General features: G+C 34.7%; 1 protein-coding gene across 6 annotated transcripts in view; it reads right to left on the bottom strand.

Annotated features, from left to right (window-relative positions):
* LOC126736249 (uncharacterized) overlaps positions 1-26,080 on the bottom strand; it is a 95,675-nt gene that overhangs the window by 24,570 nt on the left and 45,025 nt on the right. For all 6 annotated transcript variants that reach the window (XM_050440515.1, XM_050440519.1, XM_050440517.1 and 3 more), the window contains 3 exons: positions 25,503-25,606; positions 5,625-5,900; positions 232-435 (listed from right to left, as the gene is read on the bottom strand). In XM_050440515.1, coding sequence (XP_050296472.1) covers positions 232-435; positions 5,625-5,900; positions 25,503-25,606 — 584 coding nt within the window. The remainder of the gene's footprint in view (positions 1-231; positions 436-5,624; positions 5,901-25,502; positions 25,607-26,080) is intronic.

Genomic DNA, 26,080 nt, shown 5'->3' with positions numbered 1-26,080 from the left:
GCTTTTAGGTTGAATAATTGAAAAACTATTTTAAGTACCCCAATGGAAATTTCGTTAGCGTTGAAGAGTTTTTTGGAGAATAATTTTATATATGAACCATTTTTGTAGCTCAACAACTTATTGAGTAAGACCCATTTTGAGTGAGCTAGGTCCCCTTATTAATAATTAAAAATGAGTGCCTGGAAAAGACAATAGGGCGAATACCAATCAAAACAACTAATCTGTTCTTACTTCTGTCCCTTCTTCTGATCCCGTGGTGTCCATTCTCCTGATCCGTACCATCGGTGGTCTCCTCAATCGCCTCCTGAATCTCGTTCTCGTGGTCGGATTCGCTCTCGTCCCAGATGGTGTCCGTGGTGATTTTCTGTCTGGAACATTCGATCCAGTAGCCGGGGGTGGGGATGAAATTGTGTGGAAATTCTTCGCAAAATTCATCTTAAAAAAAAAGGGAGAAAAAAAACGCGATTAAATCCCAAAGAAAGGAGGACACACTCGTTGTTCCATTGAGAAAATAACGTTCCCATAATGAAAACAAATTAATTTCACCCCTAATGGAACGCTAATGAAACGTAAAAGCGTTTCATGCAACAACCCATCCTTCAAAATATCCTGTAGGAACGATTAATCATTAGGGAGCTTCATGTTATATAATACATGAAGCGGCAAGGATATATAGATTAGAAGTATCAATGTATAGTATACATATACGGGTTGTGTAACCACTTTGCAATAGTCGGTTTAGTTTTAAATGGTTTTAAGGATAGAATGTTTCTGGGAGTTTTAAGGAGAATGTTAGGGTTATGTTAAAGGCAAGAAAATATATGATTTTTTATTATCAATTTAGCAGCTTTTTATTAGAATGTTTTCAGAAAGTTGCCTTTTTTTGGTCAAAGGTTTTCCATGATTTTCTCCCATTGTATGAAGAATTTAATGAAAATTTGTTTTTTTTTGAGAGCAGTCCTAATTATTTTAGACAAATTTGCATAATTTATAGTTTTCTCAGACCTATACATTTTTTGTAATGAAATTAATTATGATTTTTTTTAAATAATTTTTGGACAAAAACCAAAAAAATGTCAATAACTTCTTAATGGTTTAATTTTGGTAAAAATAAATTTCCCATAGGTTTTGAGAAAATTGCATGTTTTTGATTAATGATTTTCCACGAATTTCTCCTACTGTATAAGGATTTTAATATAAATCTGTTTTTCTAAAATGCGTATATTTTTCGTAAAAAAATTAAATTTGTTCTTTTTTAATTTTTTGGTTTTTTAGCAATTTTTGGGCAAAAAAGTTCCAGTAACTTATTTAATGATTGTCATTTTTTTATTTAGCTTAAGAAAGTGCATCGATTGCAATAATAATAAATAAAAACATTTCCCATAACGGTTTTCCCCCTTTTTCTCCCACAATATAGAAACAATTCCTTTTATCAAGCATAGCTTTTACTATTCCAAACAATTTTTATAGGGACGATTCCTTTCTAGAATCCATACATTTCCAAATAAAAAAAAAAACAAAAACAATGTTTTTATACCTAACGTTTATTCAACATTAACAATATTCTAAACAGTTAAAAAGAATTAAGTGGTTTCCTGAAGATGTCTCCGTGAAGGACCGAAACGCTGATATCGCATATTTCCAAGTCGAGTCGCCCTGGTGTAAAGTCCGCTCACTGTAAGGCAGAACACCAAACGAGCAAAAACAGCTTGGTGTTCAAACTTAGAGTGACCCAACTATACACACACTCAAGTCTCGCATCCACCCTAAAAGGCAATAATCAGCCCCTTATGAGGGTAATTTTTAAAAAATGCCATTACTTACCCCTTGTCGCTAAGCCGGTTGCCGAATAACCGGAATATCAGTTAGGCAACAGTCTTGACAGACCCCGAAACTAATCCGTGGAATATTCCTTTTATTATCTTTTCAATGCGATATTGACAGGTCAAATGCACGTAAATGGAGGATATTTATATGTTGTGTCTATGCAAAAGTTTTATAGATTTTCCTTTAAAATAGCTTGAAAAATGAAAATGTGCTAGAAAGGGAAAAATGGACATGCATACCCATCTCGGGGGGATTTCATGTGGATTTACGGAAAATCCATCCTAACAGGCAAAATTCCCGCTAACGAGCGTTTTTAATTGCGTATTGTATAACGTGTCGGTGTATATGCTTACAGACAACAAATGAATAAACCAATCAATTATTGCATTCGGGCAAAATATATAAACATACAAGAAATAAATAAATAACGGCTATTTTAACTAAATATTAAATCGTACAAATTATGATCTATGCAATAACCCCTAGTTTGTCTAAAAATTGCGAATAGCTTTGTTTCACCGGTTTCTTCCGGACTAGCTGTTATTGCTCTTGCCGGTGTTCTTAGTTGCAACTGTGTGCTATGGTACTTTTAGCTCCTATACTACTTTTCTATGTAGCATCTGGGTGCTGAGTTTGGATTAAAGTAATTAGGTTTCGGGGTAAGATTGCCAGTTACCTTTGGGCGGAGCCAGAGCTCGAGCTCCACTCCTCGCAGAGAAAACAAAGCCTGAGATACTAAAAGAACTGTTTTAGTCATATTTCCGCGGCTAACATCACATTACTTACGCCTTTCCATGGTCGGTTTTCTGTTGGTCTCAGAAGAAATTCTCCTATTAGGGAGTTGTCCACACTTCTGACTTTTTCTTTGAACTTAGAATGTTTTTTTTTAACTATGTACTCTTGTTTTTAAAGGTGGTAGACAATGGTACAGTGAAAACATCTTGTTGAACTTGCATTGTCTTATAGAAAAAGTACTCTTCAACATTGTCGGATGCGGTACGCTCTAGGCTGACACCACATTATAGCAAACCTCCACACCTATACGGACTACCCAAGATTCATAAGGAGCAAATGCCTCTGCGGCCTATCACAAGTTCTAGAAATTCGCCGACATCAGAACTATCGAAATTCCTTTTGGAGATCATTAGACCGATCCAGGGAAGTGCAGCGTCTTTCGTGCGAAACTCTGCCCACTTTGTAGACCTTCTTGGAGGGATCGAAGTCGAGACCAATGACAGATTGGTGAGTTCTGATGTCGAAAGTCTCTACACCAATGTACCCATAGGAGAGTCTCTTAACATCATCCGAGACAAACTAAGCAAGGATGCAGCTTTCTCAACTCGGACCACACTGCCTCTGGACGGAGTGATGGAACTTTTGGAGATCTGTCTTCAAGGATAGATTCTACGCCCAAGACGAAGGACTTTCGATGGGTTCATCTCTTTCCCCAGTAATAGCAAACATCTTTATGGAATGGTTCGAGGAACATGCAATAGATGCCTCCCATTGCAAACCCAAGCTCTGGCTTCGATACCTCAACAACTTCAGACCAATAATCAAGTTCACGATGGAGACAGAGAAGGACTCAGCTCTACCTTTCCTAGATGTCCTCGTTAAAAAGGTCGGTGGAAATCTACGAACTTCAGTTTATAGAAAACCAACACACACGGACCAGTATCTTCACTATGAGTCCAACCATCCTGCAACCACCAAAGTAGACATCATAAGATCCCTCTACAATAGAGCTCGAACAATCTGTAGAAGCGACGAAGATCTTAAGACTAAAATGGATACCATCTACAAAGACCTACAACAGAATGGATATCCAAAGAAGCTAATAAGTAGGACCATCCAAAGGACGCGTCCAAATCAAATCAGAGACGAGGCCACCACGACAACCAGACTTCTAACTATACCTTACATTAGGGGTATATTGGAACAAATCCGACGCATTGCCAGCAAGTAGAATATTAGAACTGCCTTTAGATCTAGCACCACTATCAGAAGCGTGGTATCAAAGACCAAACCAGATGGCCTGTTGGATACCAAAAATTGCGTCTACCGGATCCCATGTGAGTGCGGTGACTCATACATAGGTGAAACGAAGCGCCCCCTAGAAGTCAGAGCGAAGAGGTTTCCAAATCCGGAATAGCAGAGCACGCGTGACATAATGGACACAATATCTATTGGTCAGAAGCCAAGATTCTGCACAAGGAACAGCACTGGCGGAAGAGGAAGTTCGTAGAGGCAGTTTTTCATTTCACAGAATCAGGGGATCTTCAGCCAGCCAAGCGTCGATGTACCCAACATCTGGAAGCTTCTACTCTCAGGACAGTGTAGGATCTAGAGAGAGGCGTGTCCTCCCCCCAACTCTTTTCACGGATGACTTTCCTTTCCACATCGCTGCACACATCTAGTATATAAGCCTATAGAATAGTAGTTTGCTGTCAGATTACACTTGATAACGGTTGGAGATACTTACCGACCGAAACGTCGTGTTACATTCAATAAATAAGACAATGCAAGTTCGACAAGATACGTATTCTTGTATTGTATCAAGTTTGCAGTCAGAGTGCGGATCTACAATCCTTACGAAGAAGGGTGCATTAATTGTGAACATCCTCAAACACTTATTCTGAAACACCTGAAGCTTTCTGATGTTCGTCTTCGTCGTGGTATTCCAGAAAATATTTGAGACGTAAAGCAGTTGATAGACCATTAGTTTGTTAGTCAAAGAAAGCTTACTGCTTCTGCAGAGAAAGGAGTAGAGCGCATGAATGGTTCCATTGGATGAATTAATTTGCTTTATACTTTATGTATATCTTTTATGATGAATTAATGTGCAAGTACATTATGTGCGTTTTGAAGTTAATCTTTTTGTCGAAATATACTCCTCTCCTAGGTACTTTATCTCATCTTTCCAGGGCTGGTGCTCGAAATTATCAAATTTGGAATGTTGCGGTCATGCTTTTTTGTTATTAGAATGGCCTCTATTTTCTTACTTTGATTTCCAGTTTTTTGTCCACTCTATAATTTTATCTAGATGACTCTGCATCTACGCTGATATCTGGACTAAATTTTTACAGCTCGCAAAGACACAAGTGTGATCCGCGAATAATAGTGTGTGCTCTTTGGAAAGTTCGCTTGGTATATGTTGAATAAAAATTGGTGCAAGCGGGGAGCCTTGGAGAACTCCCGCTCTCATCCTGTTATAGGAGGTGATAGTTCAATTTATTTGAACGGTAAATTCCCTGTCTTTCATGAAATTTTTAATAAATTTAGTGAATGTTGCGGACACCCCAAATTTCTGCAACTTGTAGATCAAAGCGTCATGCCACACTCTATCTACAAGCGTGATCATGGCGATAGATCCTTTAACATTAAATGAATCCACCAGACTCTATTGTATCCGTGCAAGCTGCAACTCGGTTGATAATCTTCTTGTAAATCCGCACTGCTCTTTCGGGATTATTTTGAGTTCATCTAGCTCCTCCCATAATCCGTTTAGTACCGTCTTTTCAAAGATTTTTCCCAGTGAAGGCAGCAGACTAATGGGTCTGTAGCTTTCCGGTTTTTTTATGTTTTTACCCTGTTTAGGTATTACTACTACAATTGCTTTTTTTCCATTCGACCGGAAAATAGCACGGCCTCCTACATTTGTTATAAATGGTTTTTATGTCCAAGGGTGTATCGTCGAATAAAACGTATCAAAAAATGTCTGCACGCGATTTGTACTAATAACGCTTCAATAATGGTACAACTTGTTGTACAATAAAGAAGAGGAATGCGAAACTTACCGGAACAGGCCTGCGGCGGCAACGGAAAGATCAAAGTGGTGCTGCTCTTGCGTCTCGCGACCGCGCATCCCAGACTCTGCGGTTTGAAGCTGCGCAATTGTTGCATGAAGTCGCTGCACTCCATGAGGGCCACGTCGGCGAAGTGCAGATCGCACAAAATCTGATTTTTGAAGCGTCGAGCGCGTTTCTGGTTCGGCCCGGTCAGGTTGAGTCCGCACGAGTTGCACCGCAGACATTCCTCGTGGTAGTGGTTGTTGTCGTATAAAGGTGACGGTTCTGGAACGTACAACATGGGAGGTTATATAATATTAATATAGCGAATTTTTTTTAGGGCACTATTTCACGTGAATCTAAGAGATATTGAAACATTTGCAAATCAGCTCGAGTACAATAGACTATGTCGTATCATCCTTTGATCCGGATTTCGTTCACTGTACTGTCCTAAACTCGGGCTTTTCAGATCATGAAAAGGTGTTAACAAAGTTTTCGATAATATCAAAAACTAAAAATGTTCCCCGCAAATTAGGCCGTATTTTCTTAGATTGAAATTTTCTAAATTTTAAGCACCTGTGTCTAACTACTGACTGGAATGTCCACTCTTCTGATGTTGATTCAGAATTTTCTAGATTTATAAAAACGCTATATATTCTGTCTCACAAATCCTTTCCTTTAAGGCCTTTCAAACTGAAAAAACCTAAACTTGGGTAGACAACCCAAGGCTTAAGTACATCTGCTAAGAACATGCGTTCATTATTCAATCTTGGAAAATTCTTGGACAGCGCTTTTTTTAATGACTATGTAAGACTATATAAAAAAGTTTATCAAAGGACTCTAACAGCGACATTTACTATAACAGGAGACTGGCAAAGTCTGGTAATGTCGATAAAGAATCATGGTCGATTGTTAATAATCTGAGGAAAAATAAACGTATTAAATATATAAACTAAAACTATAAACTAACCCTAAAGAAATAAGTCCAATACTATCGCTATCTCTCCTGAGAACCTCAACAATTATTTTGTAAATGTAGCGAAGATTCTAATGAGTACCATATAGCTCCTACCCACGATCCACTTTCTTATCTTTCTAGTGCAGATGAGAATTTATACAGTTTTTTCTTTACGCCAATAGCATTACCTGAGCTTCGCAATACGATTAGGGAAATCAAAAATAAGAGCTCTTCTGGAATCGATGGACTCACGTTGAACATGTTTCTAAACCTGCCAGAGTGTACATTAAACCATCTTACAAATTTAATCAATCAAAGTCTTTTCAAAAAGGAGTTTTTCCCAACTGCCTTAAGAAGGCAATAATAATCCCTTTACATAAAGGAGGAGATAAAGATCAGCCTCAATTGCTCTTCTTCCTACACTATCAAAAATTTTTGAAAGATTAGTGAAAAAAAGGCTCCTATCATTTCTACTGAAATTTAAAATACTCACTCCTCAACAATTTAGATTCTTAAATAACAAGTATAGTCGCTTCGCTCCTATACTTTTGGTCCGTGGGGACCAGTTTGGAACCTTTAGGTCTTGTCTGTGAATGGCTATAAAGGAATTCTTAAAAAAAAACAAAAATTATCAGGTGTACCAACGTTTATCTGCCAAGGAAAGAGAGGACCAGTGGTTGGGGTATCATGCTTCAAAGAACCATAATTTGTTATATAGTCGCGTTGTGTGTCAATATACTGTCTTATATTTCAAATATCTGTTAAAATATATTAATTGTATCCTAAATAAAGCCTGAATACCAAATTACAACAGAATCGGACCAATAGCAAAAAAGTTACGTAAGTCACGTGATCTAGGCTGACACTCAAATGTCAGTTATCTGTCATAATTTATTAGTTGTATCCTAAATAAACCATAAATACCAAATTCAGAGAGAAGTTCCCATAAGGGTCTATTTATTGGAATAGAACAAATGGGATATTACGTCAATTTTTTTTTATTTTACTTTTTTATTTCCAAAGGCAATTGTAACAAAATATAGAAAGAATTAACAGGAGGAGAATAAGGAATAATAGAAACCATCAACGAATTGAATCGAAGCTATAGAAGCCGAGATATTAGTAAAAATGTGGGAAAAACAAAAGAAAACTGGTTTTTTCCCACGGTATCCTTTTTTTTTCTTAAAATGATAACCGACAAATTATAATGTAAGCCCTAAGTTGGCAATATCCATTAAAAAAAAACCAAGAAAAAAAAAATTTTTTTTTGCTCCAAAATCGAAAGGGGTATAGCCATGAAAAATTGTGAAAAAATGGTTTTTATTTTTTTCTAAATAAACTATAACTCTGACAACTTTTTGTCTTAAACAAAAGTTCTAGGGAATATTACGAGGTATCCGTGCGTTAAAACGAATCGGTTCTAGCTATCATAAAATCGGAGAAAGTAAAGGAAAACCATGAAACATAAATATCGAATTATCAAGAGCCCTATGGAAAAATTTAAATTTTTTATTTTTCTATCTCGTACTACTTCAGGATACCTTTCAAAAAGGTTATTACCGATTTGACTCTAAAATGAACAGAAAACCTATTTATTTGCATTTATCGATTTTCAAACAAAATCCGGCCCAAAATGAAAATTTTTCAAAACATGCTCCAAATTCAAAGTTTCTTTTTTCTGGCTAAAGACCATTCAAAAAGTAATGAAAAAGCTTTATGACAAAATTTTTCAAAATCTATAATAATGCCACAATATTACGAGAGAAGATAAGTTCCCTTTAAAGCCTATGTATTCGAACCGATGATTTCTTAATTTTTTTTTAAAGGCAAATTTAAGAAATAATTTAACTAATTAAGATAAAAGGAATAGGGTAATACAAAATATTATCTACAAATATATACATATTATCTAATAGCATTTTTCAATCAAATAGGAAATTTTGATAGTCACGTGACCCTAGAACTCAATATTTTAAAATTTAATAAAAAAAAATTAATTTTTAGCCTCTGGAGAAGTTTGAATTTTTTTTTTAGTCACTTTTGTTCGCTTTTAACAACTCACCCTGTATACCGATCGGGCCCAAAAAGTATACAGACACGTAAGCCCCAAGAACCCTTATATCCTGCAAATTTCAACTCGATTGAACGCTTTCAAATTGAGATCTCGTGAGCAACTCGATTTTTACCAATTTTTTTACAAATTTTTGACTTTGAGACAGTACCGCTCCGTTTGGTGGTATCCGAAAAAAAAATCGTTTACGGATCCATCATTCTCAATGTATTGAGAGACCCTATGCCAAATTTCATCGTTTCGCTAGCCATACAGCCAAAGATATGAATTTTTATTTCCAAAAAAACACGATTTTTCGGGCCCGACGTGGCGTGCATAATATAGTCTGCGACTATATAACAAATGCACAAATAATGCTATGTTTTCGCTTTTTAATAATGTATACTGTAGCTAACAATCAACAACCTACGGCAACAATCTTTTGTGATTTTTCTAAAGCTTTTGATTGCGCATACCATGATATCTTAATAAATATACTACGAGCTTAAAGGGATGCCCCTCGAATGGTTTAAGTCATATCTCAATAACAGGAGTCAGTTTGTGAGAATTGATACTACGATGTCTTCTTGCAAGTCAATTGAGTGTGGAGTGCCTCAAGGTTCAGTGCTTGGCCCTATTTTGTTTCTCATATTTATCAATGATATCGCTAGTCTGAATATTAAAGGAAGAACCTGCCTATTTGCGGATGATACTAGTTTTACCTGGAGTAATTCGGATATTGTCGAACTTCATAAAATCATATCAAGTGACTTAACTTCTATCAAAGCATGGTGCGACTCTAATCTTGTCTGCTTTAACATCTCCAAAACTAAATTTTTGTCCTATAAAAGCCGACTCGGTGACATTTTTGGGGCTTACTGTTTGTTCCGTCAAATCGGAAGACTCATTTCTTTATTTATTTTTATTTTTTTTTTTATTGTCAATATTCATATAATTATATTTAACATGAGCTCTGCTTCGTCGTGGTACTGATCGTTGTTAATATCTAAAGTTGTATTCTACAATTTCTTTAGTTTTTTTTTTGCTAAATCATTATTCGCGGCTTTTTACCGCGTCATATGTAAGACAACCTTAATTTTGACCGAGAAGAGTCACACGCACCTCTAGTCCAGTACTGCATCGATCATGATTGATGGGAACTGGCAGCATTAGCATTGTTATATAAACTACTGACCAAATAAGTCGCTCTCCATATATATAAAGACACGCGAGTGAATTCCAAAAATTATAAGTGCCGGCACACCGTCAAAACCAGCAAATATTTGGAGGTGAACCTGGAGGAGCAGTCCTGAACAGAAGCGACAGCAAGGTGAGCCACAAATTATTTTGGGGTTGTCTTGGCCGCCGTCTTAAATTTTTATGCATTAATTAATTAAATATACAGTCCACTATTTTTATATTTCTCCTATACTGTTGACAAGTCGTTAAAATGGGACATGCACATTAACCCTTTAACAAGAAAATTAAGCTCCACTTGTTTTGCGCTAAGATCAATTTCCAAGGAGCTTAGCCTCTCAACCTCTATAACAATGTATTTTTCCCTCTTTGAATCACACCTTCGTTACGCCCTTCCTTTTTGGGGTGTGTGTAGTGTCACTCAATTTGACAAAATTTTCAATTTCAAAAGAGAGCTTTGCGTTGTACACTTAGACTTAATTATAGAGCCCATTGCCAGGATTTTTTTAAAAAATTTAATATTCTAACTTTGCCGTCACTACTTATATATGAGTCCGTTTGTCTAATTGGCAAGCACGTTTCATCAAATTCAGATAGGCCATCCCATAATTATCATCTCAGAATTTAACTATACCGGGTGGTGCGTCGCCGAGCGGAATATAGGAAAACCTATGTACATTTTAAGGGGGTCAATTATTGGCTTCCCTACATAATTATCCATGAAATGTTTTGTCTAGCTGTTCCTTGTTTTCGACCCTCTAATAGTAAATACTCATATCCTGTGTGGTACACGTATGAAATTAGGAAATTATTAAAATTAAAGTCTAGGCTACATAGGAGATGGCTTCATACACGGTGCTCTGCTGCTTATGAGGATTTTAGAGCTGCTAGGAGGGTAGTAAAAACAAAAATGGATCTTGCTTATCACGAGTATATATCCAGGACTGAGTCAGCTATTCGGAGTGATCCAAAGCAATTCTGGAGGTTCATTCACCTTAAACGAAACAACTCTCGCATTCCAGGTTCTATGAGCTATAAAGATACCACTGTTGTGGGTCCTAAAAGTATTGTAAATGCTTTTTTTGATTTTTTCAGGAGTGTTTATGTTGAGTCATCTATTGCTCAGCCCAAAGAATTTGATGCATATGGTTCAGACAACATTTTGTTCTAATCTTTTGTTGAGGCAGATGGAAGAAAAGCTATACAGAAGTTAAAAAACAAAGAAACTGCGGGTCCTGATCAAATACCTTCATGTCTTTTGCGTGACTGTGCATCGACCCTGGCTGTACCACTCTTACAAATCTTCAACTTATCACTCAAGACCAATACATTTCCGGAAGAGTGGAGAAAGGCTAAAATATGTCCAGTGTTTAAGAGTGGCGACCATGGCAGAATAGAGAACTACAGACCGGTGTCAATTCTCTCTAATTTTTCGATGGCCTTTGAGATATGTTTGCACAATAAATTGTCTCCTCAAATTAAGCACATAATTACAGAAAAGCAGCATGGTTTCTTTCAGAAAAGATCTACTGTCACTAATGTGGCTTGTTTCTTGGAAACAGCATATCTAGCTATAAATCAGAAAAGCCAGTTGGATGTGCTGTACACAGACTTCTCGAAGGCTTTTGATCAGCTGGATCACGGTTTGCTGACACGGAAGCTTGCTTTGGCTGCATTTCATCCTTGTCTGGTGGAGTTCTTCATCTCATATCTGACTGGCAGGCTTCAGTATGTTGAATTTAATGGTTTTGGGTTTGAGTATTACGTGGCTTCGAGTGGTGCGCCCCAAGGCAGTAACCTCGCCCCAATGCTGTTCGATCTATTTATTAATGATTTAGTTGATTGTATGGAGAGTTTCTGTCTTTTATTCGCTGATGATCTGAAGTTGTTTCGTATCATTCGTACTATGCTAGACTGCCTGAAGCTGCAAGAGGACATGAATAGGGTCTTTGAATGGTGTGAAAGAAATAACCTACCCCTAAACTGTGACAAATGTAAAAAAATGATAATTTCCATTCTTCATGAAGAGATTTTATATCCATATATATTGAGTGGTTCTCAGTTGCTAGACTGTTCTTCAGTGAAGGATTTGGGCATTGAAGTAGATAAGAGGCTCACATTCAATGCTTCAGCCTTAAAATCCCTCCGGTTTATAGTAAGGTCCACTTCTCAATTTAAGAATATATCCAGCTTGACTGTATTGTACAATTCATTAGTAAAGTCTAAATTAATGTATGGCTCTATGTTGTGGTTCCCCATCTATGATGTTCATGTTAACAGACTGGAGTATGTACAGCGCAGATTCTTAAAGTTACTTTCTGTTAAGTTGGATGGAGTATATCCAGAAAGAGGTGTGGAACAGGAGTACTTGCTGAATAGATTCAACTATTTGTCACTAAAGCAAAATACTATTCTCTCTAGTCAGATATTTTTGTATAAACTTTGCAATAATAAAATTGATTGTTCTGAGCTCTTAGAGAGGCTACCTCTATTTGTTCCTCCTGTCAATACAAGGATGCACCATATATTTTATCCCTCTCTTAACTTAACAAATCTGTCCAGCAAAGCTCCACTGTGCCGTGCTTGTAGATGGTATAATCAGATGAATGTTATAGTTGTCGACATCTTTAGCAGCACTGAATATGTTTTTAAAAAAAGGATGTGTTCCTCTCTTAATTTGAATGATACCTGATTATTTTTTTGTGATTATTATCATTTGGTTAGTGTGTCTTATATTCTTACAATTATGCTATTGTTTTAAATTTTAAATTTTGTTATCACTCTATATTGGATCTTATATTATTTTTTTTGTACTACTTTTTTAAGGTGCTTATAACTTGTACTGTTTTAATTTTAATTATTTCGATTGTCTTGTAATTGGGAATTTTCCTGTTGGAAAATAAACTATTTGAATTTGAATTTGAATATTAGAACCGAAATTTTGGTAATTTTGCAACTACATTTAATTGAATAATTCAAGATTCGCTTATTAAAATTTTTTGAAACTTTGCACAAGGGTTTGCCAGATTGGTCTCTTCAAAAAATTATTTTACATTTTTTCTGTAAAATGTACAGGAAAGCCAATAATTGACCCCCTTAATACATGGGTTTTCCTATATTCCGCTCGGCGACGCACCACCCGGTATAAGTTCATATAATAAACTTCGATGCACATGCACGCCATGAAGCGAAACGATACAACGTTGCCGCAAATTACACTCTTTTAATATAAAATTATTAAAAACACACTGGTAGTACCGTGAAAAATAATCGGATTACTGATGAATGCGGTTCTATTGGCAACGTTGCCGAGAGATTCAGGTTTTAGAGTAAAATAAGTCTCGGCGATTCCTTAAACAGGGGTCCGAGCCAATTTGAAATATTTGAAATATCTGAAATATGACCGGCGCTTTCGCCAATTATTAAGAATTATTTCAAATCATGTGTTGAAATATGCGCCTTCACCAATCTATTAGTATTATTATTTCAAATTGTCCCAGACATAGGTTTAAGGTTTCTTAGATTCACTCGCCTCGGAATGTATATTATGCGATGTGATTTTATTAAATTTTGGTAGATAAGAACTTTGCGTTATTTGAGTGTTGAATGCGTATTTGGAAAGCGGTTTTGTTTGGTTTTATTTGGGTGGCATTTAGTGTTGTAGTAAGATGAATACGGTGTGGATTTGTGGATGTCTTTGTGCCTTTTATGTATTGCTGTAAGTAAATTATGTTTAATTACAGTTTGTTTTTTAGTCCAGGGGCTATACCTACATATAAGTTCTTGCTAATTACAAACCCTCATAAAATCACCTATATTTTGATTTTTATAGATGGTTGTACCTATTAATGTGGAAACACTGTATATAGAAGAAAAATCACAGGCTAACGCAATTATCCTAAATTCTTAACTAAATGTAAGGGGTCCGGTAAAGTTAAAGGGACGTCTAAGAACCGATTTTTTTTTGAAAATTTTTACATGTTGAGTTTGAACATTTTATTGATAAAAAAGTGAGGATGAAGTAAAAAAATGCAAAATTTTAAAAATTACAAAGGATTTTCTACTTACGTATGATTCACAATATTACACCCGGCTTAAGTACACTATATTTGCGACTAGGCATCACGTTGACCATTCTATTATATGCTATTAATTTAAATTTAAAGCCTTAAGTAACAAAATTCTGTAACTTTGAAGGATTTACATCACTTCTTTAGGTGATAAACACAAATTTCCATACGCAAATCAGGAATATCAAATTATGTAAATACGGATATATTCATAAATAAAAAATACTGTCAAATGTCACTTACGTCAACAAATATTATTTATTGGGAGTGGCTACTGAGTACGATTATCGTAATTTTCTGTCCTGTCTCATTATAGGTAAGTATTTGTTTATTTATATAATCATAAAATATGCGCATACAAGGCGGGAAGTCCATGTTGAGATTGCAAAAAGGGATTGGAACCTTGGGTTGGCGCTAAATAGTGGGTTGGGTAGTCGTTTGAGTCCTACTTAGGGAATAGTTAGAAAATGAGAATGACACGCATGTTTGTGCCTATAATTCCTATGCCTTATTCCTATTCCTAATGCCTATAATGAATTTAAAGATATTTATTGTTTTGACTATAAGTTAATGTACATTAAACATTATTGTTATTATTTACCTATTAATAATTAAATATCTTAAATTATGTTTTTTTTCAAGATTTATACTTATTTTATATTAAATTACATAAAATATCAAATAATTTAAATAAATAATACCTATTTTTTAACACCTGATAAATGTGTTTTGTTCAATTTATGTAAAATCTAACTATATTATGCCTTTATTATCTAAAGTTGAGTCCACAGCCAACCCATCTAACTAAAAAGTTACTACTGGGGACATAGTGAAGCCACTGCCATTTTTGTCATTAAGGTTGTTGTTTTATTTTTCTTGTGTGTAAATTACAAAATATGTAGGTAATTAAAAGGGGTAGAAAACGATAAAAAAAATGCTATAAATTTCCAATAATAGCCCCCAAAAAGTTCCAAAATTGCCCCAATAATTATATATTTTTTAATTATAGCAAGATCAAAAGCTAAAAAACATTGTGCAAGCTGGCAATAATTACGTATTTAACGTATGTAGAAAAACCTTCATAATTTCCAAAGTTTTGTATTTTTTCCAATCATCCTCACTTTTTTATCAATATTTTGACCACACTCAACATTCCTTTTAACTTTACCGGACCCAATGTAACTTTCTATTTTGTACCTATTTTTGTCAACATAATCTTTCAAAAACTTTAATTTTTCTGTTTTTCTACAATTGGCACAACTGAAATTTGAATTGAGTGACCAACATCGAAAGGACACAATCACGCAAAATGGCGGCCCCTAGTAGTGGTCATTCACTTTTCATTGAACTGGTAGTACAGGTATATTTATTAAGTTCGTGTTGGTCAATATGAGGGAATTGACAGTGTTTAAGATAAATGACAGATGCCCTGCTTTCAGTCGGCTTGGCAATATTGGCGTTATGGCGTGGGTTGTCCCCTTGTAATAAAAGTTTACACTTGTGTATTTAAGATTTATCAAAATTCGGTTTATAATAATATTTGAATTTAGTTTTACTGTTCACTCAGTGATAGGAAGGATCTACTACGATCTAGCTGATAATGAATTATTTAAATTATAACTTGGTTATTGGATTGGAAGCACCAAGAAAATTAAAGACTGTATTTCACAATAATTGCGAATAACAAATGATTTTTTTTTTGTAAATTCTTAGGAAAGTGGACGTCCTATATATGTCGATAGTACGTAATACGCCTTTTGGAGTACGTACTTTATGTCGTGGAATACTTTCAAATTCGTCTCTAGTACGTAACCGTGCTGTTTGGGCTTAAATTCTGAGATATTTGCAAAAAAAATACATTTGCCTTTAAAGACTCCATTCTCTTCAATCTAGAGCTGAAAACCGACATTTTTCTTAGTTTCCTCGCTTTAGCCAATAAATTTTACGTACATGTCAAGGAGACTTCGCGTTCCTGATTTTCTCCCAAAGGATCCTTACGCGTCTAGCGACCTACTTTAACTAATCCTCATATTAACTTTCATCCCTGGAAGAACGGACGCAAATATTTGCGATCCTAAAATTAAACCCTCTACGCTCTCCGGGATGATTTTTCCTTTTTTATTATTTATAAAATAAACCGCGAACAAAGCAAATAACTTAATTGAATATGTCGAAATGACACGTGGAAAATTAAATTTTTTAATCGCTCGATTAATTTTTAGGTGTTGAGAGAGAGAAAATGGGGATACTACGATTGAACGGGTTTAATTGAGATGAGTGTTTATTCATTTTCGTTGTAGGGGTTCTGGATAATCCGGTTTTTTCGTTACAAATGGGATTTTTGCTTTTAGTATCAAAGTAATAAATTGTTTACGCAATATGAAGCAACAAAGTTCAAATATTGAAAAATCTCTCCCAACTAGTTAAACTACCTGGTAAAGATTAATTAATTATTTGAAAATAAAGACAAGATTCCAGGCAATTGTCACTCTTCAAATTGTCACTCTCAAAAAATTACTAACTAAGGTTGCATCAACTGCCTGGAAAAATGACTTTAACTTCTGGACACTAAAACATGTATGTAAGATGGACGAAGTATCTTCAATTGCTTTAAATACTTCGAAATTACTTAAGAAATGTGGAAGTAAGTAATCCCTTGTAACACATAACCTAACAATTCAGTAACATTGAAGGAATCACTTCAAAAACCAGGAGGAAAATAAAAAAGGCTTCAAAATAAATTAGGGAAATTGCTCTAAACTAAAAGTCTGAAATTAAAACTGATTTATATATCGGGACGAATTTAGGATGGCTTTAGTTGACTCAGGCAACTTAAAATTACTTTATGTATACCAAAAAAGAAAATTTGAAAGATTCGCAGGCATTATACCGCCTGACCATACCAAAAAATCACTTCAAGACTGCATCAACTGCCTGGAAAAGTCGCCTTGAATTACTTGGAATTTAAATGAATATTCCAAGCACTTAAAATGCCCGAAAAATTCCAAACTTTGGAGGTCGATATCTCGGCTTCTATAGGGACTATCCAGAAAATCTCAACGGTTCTGTCTTAGTTTCGTCCTTCTGCATCCAACGAGGCTATCCGCAAGGTCGTAGCGTTTACAATAGCCGAGATATGGAATTTTTGATGCCCATTTTTGGCCTCAAAAACGAGGTCGAAAAGTGACCTTTTCTGAATTTTCAAAGTGCTCTCATTCAGTTAGTTCTGCTCGAATCCCATTATAACCCAGTGTTTTCGTGATGTGGGTGATAAGAGCAAAATGATGGTATAGTTAGTTTGACTTCGAAAAAAATCAATTTTTGGTGAAAAAATTCGATACGGGGGTCGAAACCCGAAAAATGAAAAATCCAATTCAAGCATTCATATTCAATTTCAACTCTTGGGAATTAAAAAAATATATTTCAAGACACTTTGTGTAAGACATTAAAGGCATTTAATTGCCAAAACGTACTAAAAACTGACCTGACAAAAAAATTACAATTCCTTTAAAGTTGCAGCAAATTATGCTTAAAAAAGCAATTAATGCTTTCCACTGCCTGAAAGTACCAAATGCCAATGCCTTCAATTACTTTAAAATTGCATCAACTGACTGTTCTCAACTGAATGTTTACTATAACTACTTGAAATTGAAGTGACTATTCCAGGTAGTTGAAACTTCTTTGACGTAATTTTCTAGAAGATATTGATGCTTTCAATCGCCTGGAATTATTGAAAAATGACTACCAAAAATTTCAGTTGCCTGGAAAGTGTCTTTAACTTCTTGAAATTAAAAAAATACTCCAAAAAGCTCTCTGTAAGACATTGACGACGAACCAAAAATGTTTTCAATTACTTAAAAGTGGCATCGAATGCATAGAAAAATTGACTGTAGTTTTTAAAATTAAAAACAAAAATCGATCACAGGCAGTTGGAATTGTTTTCAGACAAATTAAGGCTTTTAAACTTTGCCTGGAAAGAAATGAGAGATACAGCAAAAAAGAAGGAAAAGAAAAACGAACTTAAAAAAATAATAATTTCGTGTGTGATAGTTTGCTGTGCTCATTTGGGCGTGGCTCATGAATGCCGTAATTTTTGACAGTTTTCTCAGAGTTGTCATATAGAGACCGAGACCTTGTCCCAATATGCAATTTTGTAAAATTTAATCATAAAAAAATTTATTACAAAAGAAATTAGTCACGGCGGCGACGTTTATTACTCTGAAAAGGCAAAACAGCTCTGACCCACATACATTTTACGAGCTGATTAGGCATTTCAAGCAGAATATGCTTGCAAAACAGAGCCGGAATGCCGGCAAATCCCGTCGGATTATGACGGAAATAAAGGCCCCGGCAGACGTTAATTTAATCCAATATTCTTCTTCACTTATTACCCGTAAAACCACATTTAAGAGAATTCAACATATCAATAACTGGATGAATTAAATTCGTGTACAAGCGACACACGTCACGTCTTGACGAAACAAAGTTCTTAAATGAATTCCGGGTGCATCCTGGATTTCTATGGCCCGCTTTTTTTGGTTTCCCGATGGCAACAAGTGTCTGGAATCCTGCCAACTCACTCTGTGGCGCTCTAATTAAGATTGTTTGCATTCTATCGATATATATGTAGCTGTATTCTGTGGAAAATTGCCAAGTAAAATAAAGTCGGAAAGCGCAAAATTTTATTGAAATTTGTCTAATATATCCTCCATAGAACGTCCTCTAGCTTTTACCTTTTTACGTAAAAATAGCAAATATCCATGGTTCCTAAGAGCGTACAGTTGTTCTTAAAAAAGTACAATTTTCAGCTTTGAAGCTCCATATCTAATCAACAGTTGCTCTGTCATGAAAAATTATTGAGAACAAATTTATGCAAAACTTCCTTGGCTACATTTAAGTTTTGATACTCTTTCTTATAAACCCCATAGACTTTGAGATATTTGCAAGAAAAGAACAGTAACTTAAAAAAAGTACATTTTCAGCTTTGAAATTCCATATCTAATGAACAGTTGCTTTGACATGAAAAATCATAAATAACAAATCTATGCAAAACTTCCTTGGCTACATTTAAGCTTAGATACTTTTCTTTATAGATTCCATAGATTTTGAGATTTTTGCAAAAAAAGAACAGTAGCTTAAAAAAAAAGTACATTTTCAGCTTTGAAGCTCCATATCTAATGAACAGTTGCTCTGTCATGAAAAATCATTAAAAACAAATTTATGCAAAATTTTCTTGGCTACATTTAAGTTTTGATACTTTTTCTTATAAACCCCATAGATTTTGAGATATTTGCAATAAAAGAACAGTAGCTTAAAAAAAGTACATTTTCAGCTTTGAAGTTTCATATTTAATGAACAGTTGCTCTGTCATGAAAAATCATTGATAACAAATTTATGCAAAACTTTCTTGGCTACATTTAAGTTAAGATACTTTTTCTTATAAATCCCATAGATTTTGAGATATTTGAAAGAAAAGAACAGTAGCCCAAAAAAAAGTACATTTTCAGCTTTGAAGTTCCATATCTAATGAACAGTTGCTCTGTCATGAAAAATCATTAAAAACAAATTTATGCAAAATTTCCTTGGCTATATTTAAGTTAAGATACTTTTTCTTATAAATCCCATAGATTTTGAGATATTTGCAAGAAAAGAACAGTAGCTTAAAAAAAAGTACATTTTCAGCTTTGAAGCTCCATATCTAATGAACAGTTGCTCTGACATGAAAAATCATTGATAACAAATTTATGCAAAATTTCCTTGGCTACATTTAAGTTTTGATACTTTTTCTTATAAATCCCATAAATTTTGAGATATTTGCAAAAAAAGAACAGTAGCTTAAAAAAAAATACATTTTCAGCTTTAAAGCTTCATATCTAATGAACAGTTGGTCTGACATGAAAAATCATTAATATCAAATTTATGCAAAATTTCCTTGGCTATATTTCCATTAAGACATTTGGTCTCATAAATCCTACAAATTTTGAAATACTTGCAATAAAAGTACAGTAGCTTTAGCATAATTTCTAGTTTTAAAGCTCCATATCTCATGAACAGTTGTTTTAACGTGAAAAATCATTAATAACAAATTTATGCGGAATGTTGAAAATATTCATGAAACCCTACATTAACATTTTTAGAATTTAATTAGACAGAGTGACAAGTGAGCAAATGTCATTATTCTCAGACACGTGCGATGACGTACCTAAGAGAACGTCATTTGTCAAATGTCATTTTAGACACGTGACAGTATGAAACATCACAAAACGTGGCAACCTCGCAAAATGACGTTTGTCCTCATTTCAACAAAAAGCCTGGAATGTTTATTTGACTCTTAATAAAGTAATTTATTAGTAAGTTACAAGTAATCATATATTATTAACAAGGAAAAACTTATGCACCTAAGCCCCTGAAAATTCGTCATCAAATGCGCGAACTGTCATATAATAATAATAAACAAAAAAGCATCTGATAACTATAACAAACAAAAAAACCTGGCATTTTCCATATAATATTCTTCATTAATATAATTATTACATGAAATGAGGAAAAATAAAAGGGGAAAACACGTTCATTGTCCCGTGCCCTTGTTGATGATGTTCGGCGACATTAAATCATGCAAATGAGACTCGTTTAACCATAAAAGAATTGTAATTATTCAGGAGGATTATTCATGTTTATTCCGGGGAAGTCACCTTTTTAATGTAAATATTAAGGAAAGGCTTGAAATTTAATAAATTTAACAACCCGACGGGTCTCATAATGGTAATGGAATATGGCAACATTATGCCATTTTTCATTGAAGGGCATTTATTCCAAAACTATTGAGGTGAGTGTCAATGGCGATATGAGTAACGTTTCCAAAGCACTCAAGTACTTTAACTAAGGAAAATCAAATGAAACAAAGGAAAATCGATTTCCTAGAGTACCATAAGCTGACTGTCCGTGGGTATGTTTTAGTTTTATTTTGCTAGGTAAAATTTTAGGCAATTAAACTATTCCTTATTATCCCAGGCAGTTGAATCACGTCACCGATTCACTTGGAATTACGAAAGCTCTATTTCAGGCAGTTGAGTGCGCATTATAGATTTATTGCAACTGCCTGTAATTACAAATAAATCATTTTTTTCTTAATTCTGATTTAAGTCCATTGCCTAGAATTACAAAAACTCGTATGCCTTGACTAACAACGTCACAGATTATCCTTAAGTGCCTAGAATGCAAAAATCACCAAAGTGTTTAAAATCTCAAAAAAAAATGTATTCCAGGCAATTGCCTGGAATAAAAAAATATTTTTTTCTTAATCAAATTTCAGGCATTGAAGTAGTAATCTTTTTTATTTCAGACACTGGAGGTACATCTCTGACGTTGTCTTAACTGCCTGGAATAAAACGAAAAACTGTTTGATTATTCCAGGCAGTTGGATAACGTCACCGATTAACCTCAAGTGCCTGGAATAAAAAAAATCACTTTAGTACCTGTAATTCCATGCAGTTGACACAGTGATTTTGTCACTTTGATTATAACACGATCACAACTAGTTGGGATTTTTGAGATTCAAACAGTTGAGGTTACGTCACAGATTTATCTTGGTCTGAAATACAATATATACAATTCCAAGCAGTTGAAATAATATTTTTGATATTTCAGACAGGTGAAGTAACCTCGTGACGTAGGTTTAACTGTCTAGAATTACAAAATTGTTTGTTTATTCTAGGCAGTTGAAACAACGTTACAGATTCATCTTAAATGCCTGGAATCAAAAAAATCACTTAACTACTTAAAATTCCATTAAAATTATATATTTTTTTATTCCAAGTACTTGAGACAACACTTTTACTATTTCGAGTACTCAAAGTAATTCTACGACGTAGGCTAAAATGCCTGGAATTCTAAATTTGTTTCTCTAAGACAGGTGAGATGATTTCACATATTTGCCTCAAATAACTGAAATAAAAAACTGACTTAGCTGCCTGAAATTATTTGTCTTTTCAAACGAATAAGTTTACAAATATTATTCCTTTATGATTCCAGGCAATTGGAGAGTATTTTTGTTATTTCAAGATAACTGCTTGAATTGTCAAAAATGTTTGCTTATTTCAGGCAGTTGAGATAACGTTACAGATTAATCTCAAGTGCATAGAATTTTATTTTAATAATAATTCCAGGCAGTTAAGACGACGTCACGATTTAGCCTCAAGTGTCTGAAATGATAAAGATTGTGATTAAATTCCTGAAATTTTATTGTCAAGGCATTATGGTTATATCAAGATTGTTAGGTTAAGAGCCTGGAATAAAAAAAACATTCAATTGCCTGTCATTTTGAAACAAATATATATCAATATCAAGCATTTGAGGTTTTTGTAATTACAGACACTTGAAGTAACTCTCTAATTGCCTGGAATTTCAACTTTTTCTTTTTAAATTAGGTAATTGAGATGATCAGATTTACCTCAAGTGCCTGGAATTACACTGAAATGCCTGAAATTTTGAAAAAATCAATATTTTATTTCAGGCATTTGATGAGAAAATGTTAGAAATGAACCTCAAATACTAGAATTAACAAAAAAAAATACTTAAGATTTTTAATTGAGGCTAAATGTATTTTAAAGAATTCCATCTAATGTTTTTTAGTTATAATTATAGACAGTAGAGACCGAATTTTTGTTATTTTAGGCATCTGAAGTGACATCGGCTTAACTTCCTGGAAAGCCAAATTTATTTTTTTATTCCAGGCAGTTGCGGAAACGTGACAGATTCATCTCAAGTTCCTGGAAACAAAAAAAAATATTCGAATTTTCATTTCAAGCTAAATTTATCACAGAATTCCATCATCGAATATTTTAATAATTATAATTATAGACAGCTCAAAGCGAATTCTTGGTACTTCAGACGCTTGAATTAAATCCATGACGTAGACTCAACTGCCTGGAATGCCAAGATTAATTTTTTTTTACAGAAAGTTGATACATTACAGATTCACCTCATAGGTGCCTGGAATAAAAAAAAACCACTCAACCGCCCAAAATTCCAGTTTACCTTAAACCACTTTTAAAAAACCGAATCTAGTGCCATTATAAACAAAAGGAAATCTACCTTTAGACGTACCGGGAACGGCCTCCGGCTCATCTCGACTACTACAAGAAGAAGAAATGATGACGATAAAACAGAAAAAACCAAAACACTACTGGACCACTTCGAAAATCGTTAAATTTTCGTTTATCGTACAACAACAACAACAACCGGACACATCATAAATAAACAACAAACGAGCGTGCGTGTTGTCAGCAAGGGTCGCGTAAAGCCTCTGCAGCTCAGCTACACAGTCAGCTACGGCCGACCGATCAACACTGACTGACTGAAACTGACAAAAAGAGAATCAGCGTCGTTGAACCCCACCCACCCCCGTGACGCCAATCGATTGTCGGCCCGAAACTTTTCATCGTTATTGTGACGTTTTTGACATTTCTTATTATTCTGTCAAATAGTGATCGGGAGGGATGGGAGCGACACGACGAGATAGCTATATCTTGTTGGATTTATTAAGGTTTAAGGCGGGTGTTTGTTTATATCGAGGTTTTCATGCGAAAAAATTGGTTTGCATTTTATTGGTACATTACGTCTTATGAAATTTGGTTTTTATTATGTAATTATGTTTATTGTAAATGCGGTCATCCATGATATGTGAAGGTGAAATGGGAAAAAATTAGGGTTTTTGCTCTAGAAGAGATTCTACCGCGGTTCATTGTTTTATTACGCGCCAAATTGCCTTGACAATTAATTTTTATTACACGGTTATGTTCATCATAGACGAGAAGGAGCATTTCATTACTATCGACATCTGGAGCTAAAATGGGTTTTTCACTCATGCCTTGAAGGGTCATTTTTTTGATGTAATTATGTCCCTTTAGATACGTGGACTATATTGTTCACGATTCCTACGTTTCAGGTTTTTATGTTGAAAAGTACTATGGGAAAAAATCTGAGACACGCCAAACCGTCAACACTCCATTTTAGAAAGACTATTTTAATTTTATCTGCGAAAAACCGGTTCACTCCATGTAAGTTTTACAAATAGACCGAATTTTATTTCCCCCGAGTGTTACTCGCTCGCGCGCTCACCTTTCCTTCCGTTAACGATGATAAATCGTCCCCAGTTCCGACAAATAATAAATTTTCCGTTTCTCCGTGAACATTTGCTCGCCCCTTTTTTATCCTTACTTATGAAGATGGGTCCTAAGTAGGTTTGATGGGCGTTTTCCATAATAAAATTCTCCTGCACTCTCCACTTACGGATGATATAATATACTGTCGTCAAAAAAAAATATAATAAATTACTTACTTCAGACGTATATATAAAGAATGAGCAGACTTATTTCTTTCATGCCAATTTAGGCGAATTTCCCTTAAAGCAGCTCTGGAAGTGTTTACATTAAATTCTAAAAATTCACCATTAGGACCCACTGCATCATAAATAAAGCATCATTTTGTCCCACTTTATGCCAAATACTCGACCACTGTGTCGCGATCAATTACGATCGTCCACGAACGATCCCGAACTGATTTCAAAGGTTGTCATAGCGACTAGACCTTAACAGTCGATACACCGACGAGAAACGTCAAAATTTAAATAATTTGCCCGCGAATAATAAATAAATCACGTGCTAAAAAAATTGTTCACGTATTCGATCATTTAAGAGGATTTTTCACTATTTTTAAATAATTATATCAAGTTGGCACTGTCAGTCATATTGGGAAAACTATTAAGGTTGAATATGGCGGAAACCTAAGATAGTCTGCTGATTCTGATTGGTTAAATTTTGACTTACATCAAATATGACAATAATGACATTAATGGCAACTGTTGTATTTTATGAGTGGATTGTTTTTTTTTTCAAAATTGTGGAAAACAAGCCACGCATCATGATTTTCCTTTAATTTAAAGTTTTTAACTAATCTAATAAATATTTTTTATTTAGGTTACATGTTTCTTATAATGCTTAATTTTTTCTACCTGCAATAATTTTATATTCATACATTAAAGGACTTATTAATCCCACTCCTATAGTTTACAGTGTTTAATTTAGATTGTATTATAACTGTTTTTGTGCATTTTAAAGCCGTTTGTTAAATCTGTTTCAATTAATCTTAAAACAAAATATTTAAAAGACAAATTCGTCTTGTTTTTTTATTTAAAATTTGCTCCCATACCTACGGTGCTAATTTATTTGGTAAGCGTCTATGACTAAATATCTTGATAGTCCAGACTTAAATGTCCTAAATAAGCAAAAGCAAATGACTTCAAACTTAAATATCGAGCAATAGATCAGGTTTAAATTTCCCGCCACACAAGATGATCGCCCCCTGTCGACAACATCAATAGAGCTGTCAACGGAATTTCCATCTGATCATTAGGCAACACGCATTTTTCTAGATTTGTCATCTGTGAGGCTGACCCAAGAGATCAATGCTAGCCGTGACGTAATCGACTCGATAAAACGTTTCATTGATATTATGGTGAAGCCTGTTTCCGTTAATATTGATTGGCTAATGGCTTTTAGTTTAATCGTGAGTGAACACAGGAACAACATTATTAGTACTGAGATACCTCTCACCTGTTTGCGTACTTGAATCGAAAAACGTACTGCTCGTTTCCACCGTCATAGTGGTCACCGTGCCGTCCAGGATCTGGACCGAGGAGTCTCTACGTCCCTTGTGTCTAAAACAATTCATTTTCGAAATAAATACATTTTCATGGTAGATACTGGCAGGTTCAACTCGGGTCTCGGGTGCGAAAACCAGTACATATAACTTATACAAGTTTCATAAGATTACGTACTTATTAGAATTGAGAATTAAAGAATTAACTGTAAAGTTTCAGTGTCCAGAATTTGTAACGTTTATAACAGGCAAACACCAGATGGTGTACTTGTAACAATGAAGTTATGTTGTCGTAATTCACGTTTTTTTTTATCATAGAGAAATGAATATTATACTTTGAATTACTCTATGTTTTTTATACATGAAAGAACAATATCAGCACCACTTCCGCGTCATCCTTCACCCAGTCAACACGTGGTTGTTCTCGTCCTTTCCTATCCTACGGATTCCTTTCCTTGACCCAACCCCTTGCCGATGGTAGCCGATCCTATTCACGCCGGTAACCAGGCCGGATGATTCGGATGCATCGTGG

This window comes from Anthonomus grandis, chromosome 5 (assembly GCF_022605725.1).
Source record: "Anthonomus grandis grandis chromosome 5, icAntGran1.3, whole genome shotgun sequence".
Taxonomy (NCBI): Eukaryota; Metazoa; Arthropoda; class Insecta; order Coleoptera; family Curculionidae; genus Anthonomus; species Anthonomus grandis.
Note: the sequence above shows the minus strand (reverse complement) of the source record. Positions and strands in the feature narration are given on the sequence as shown.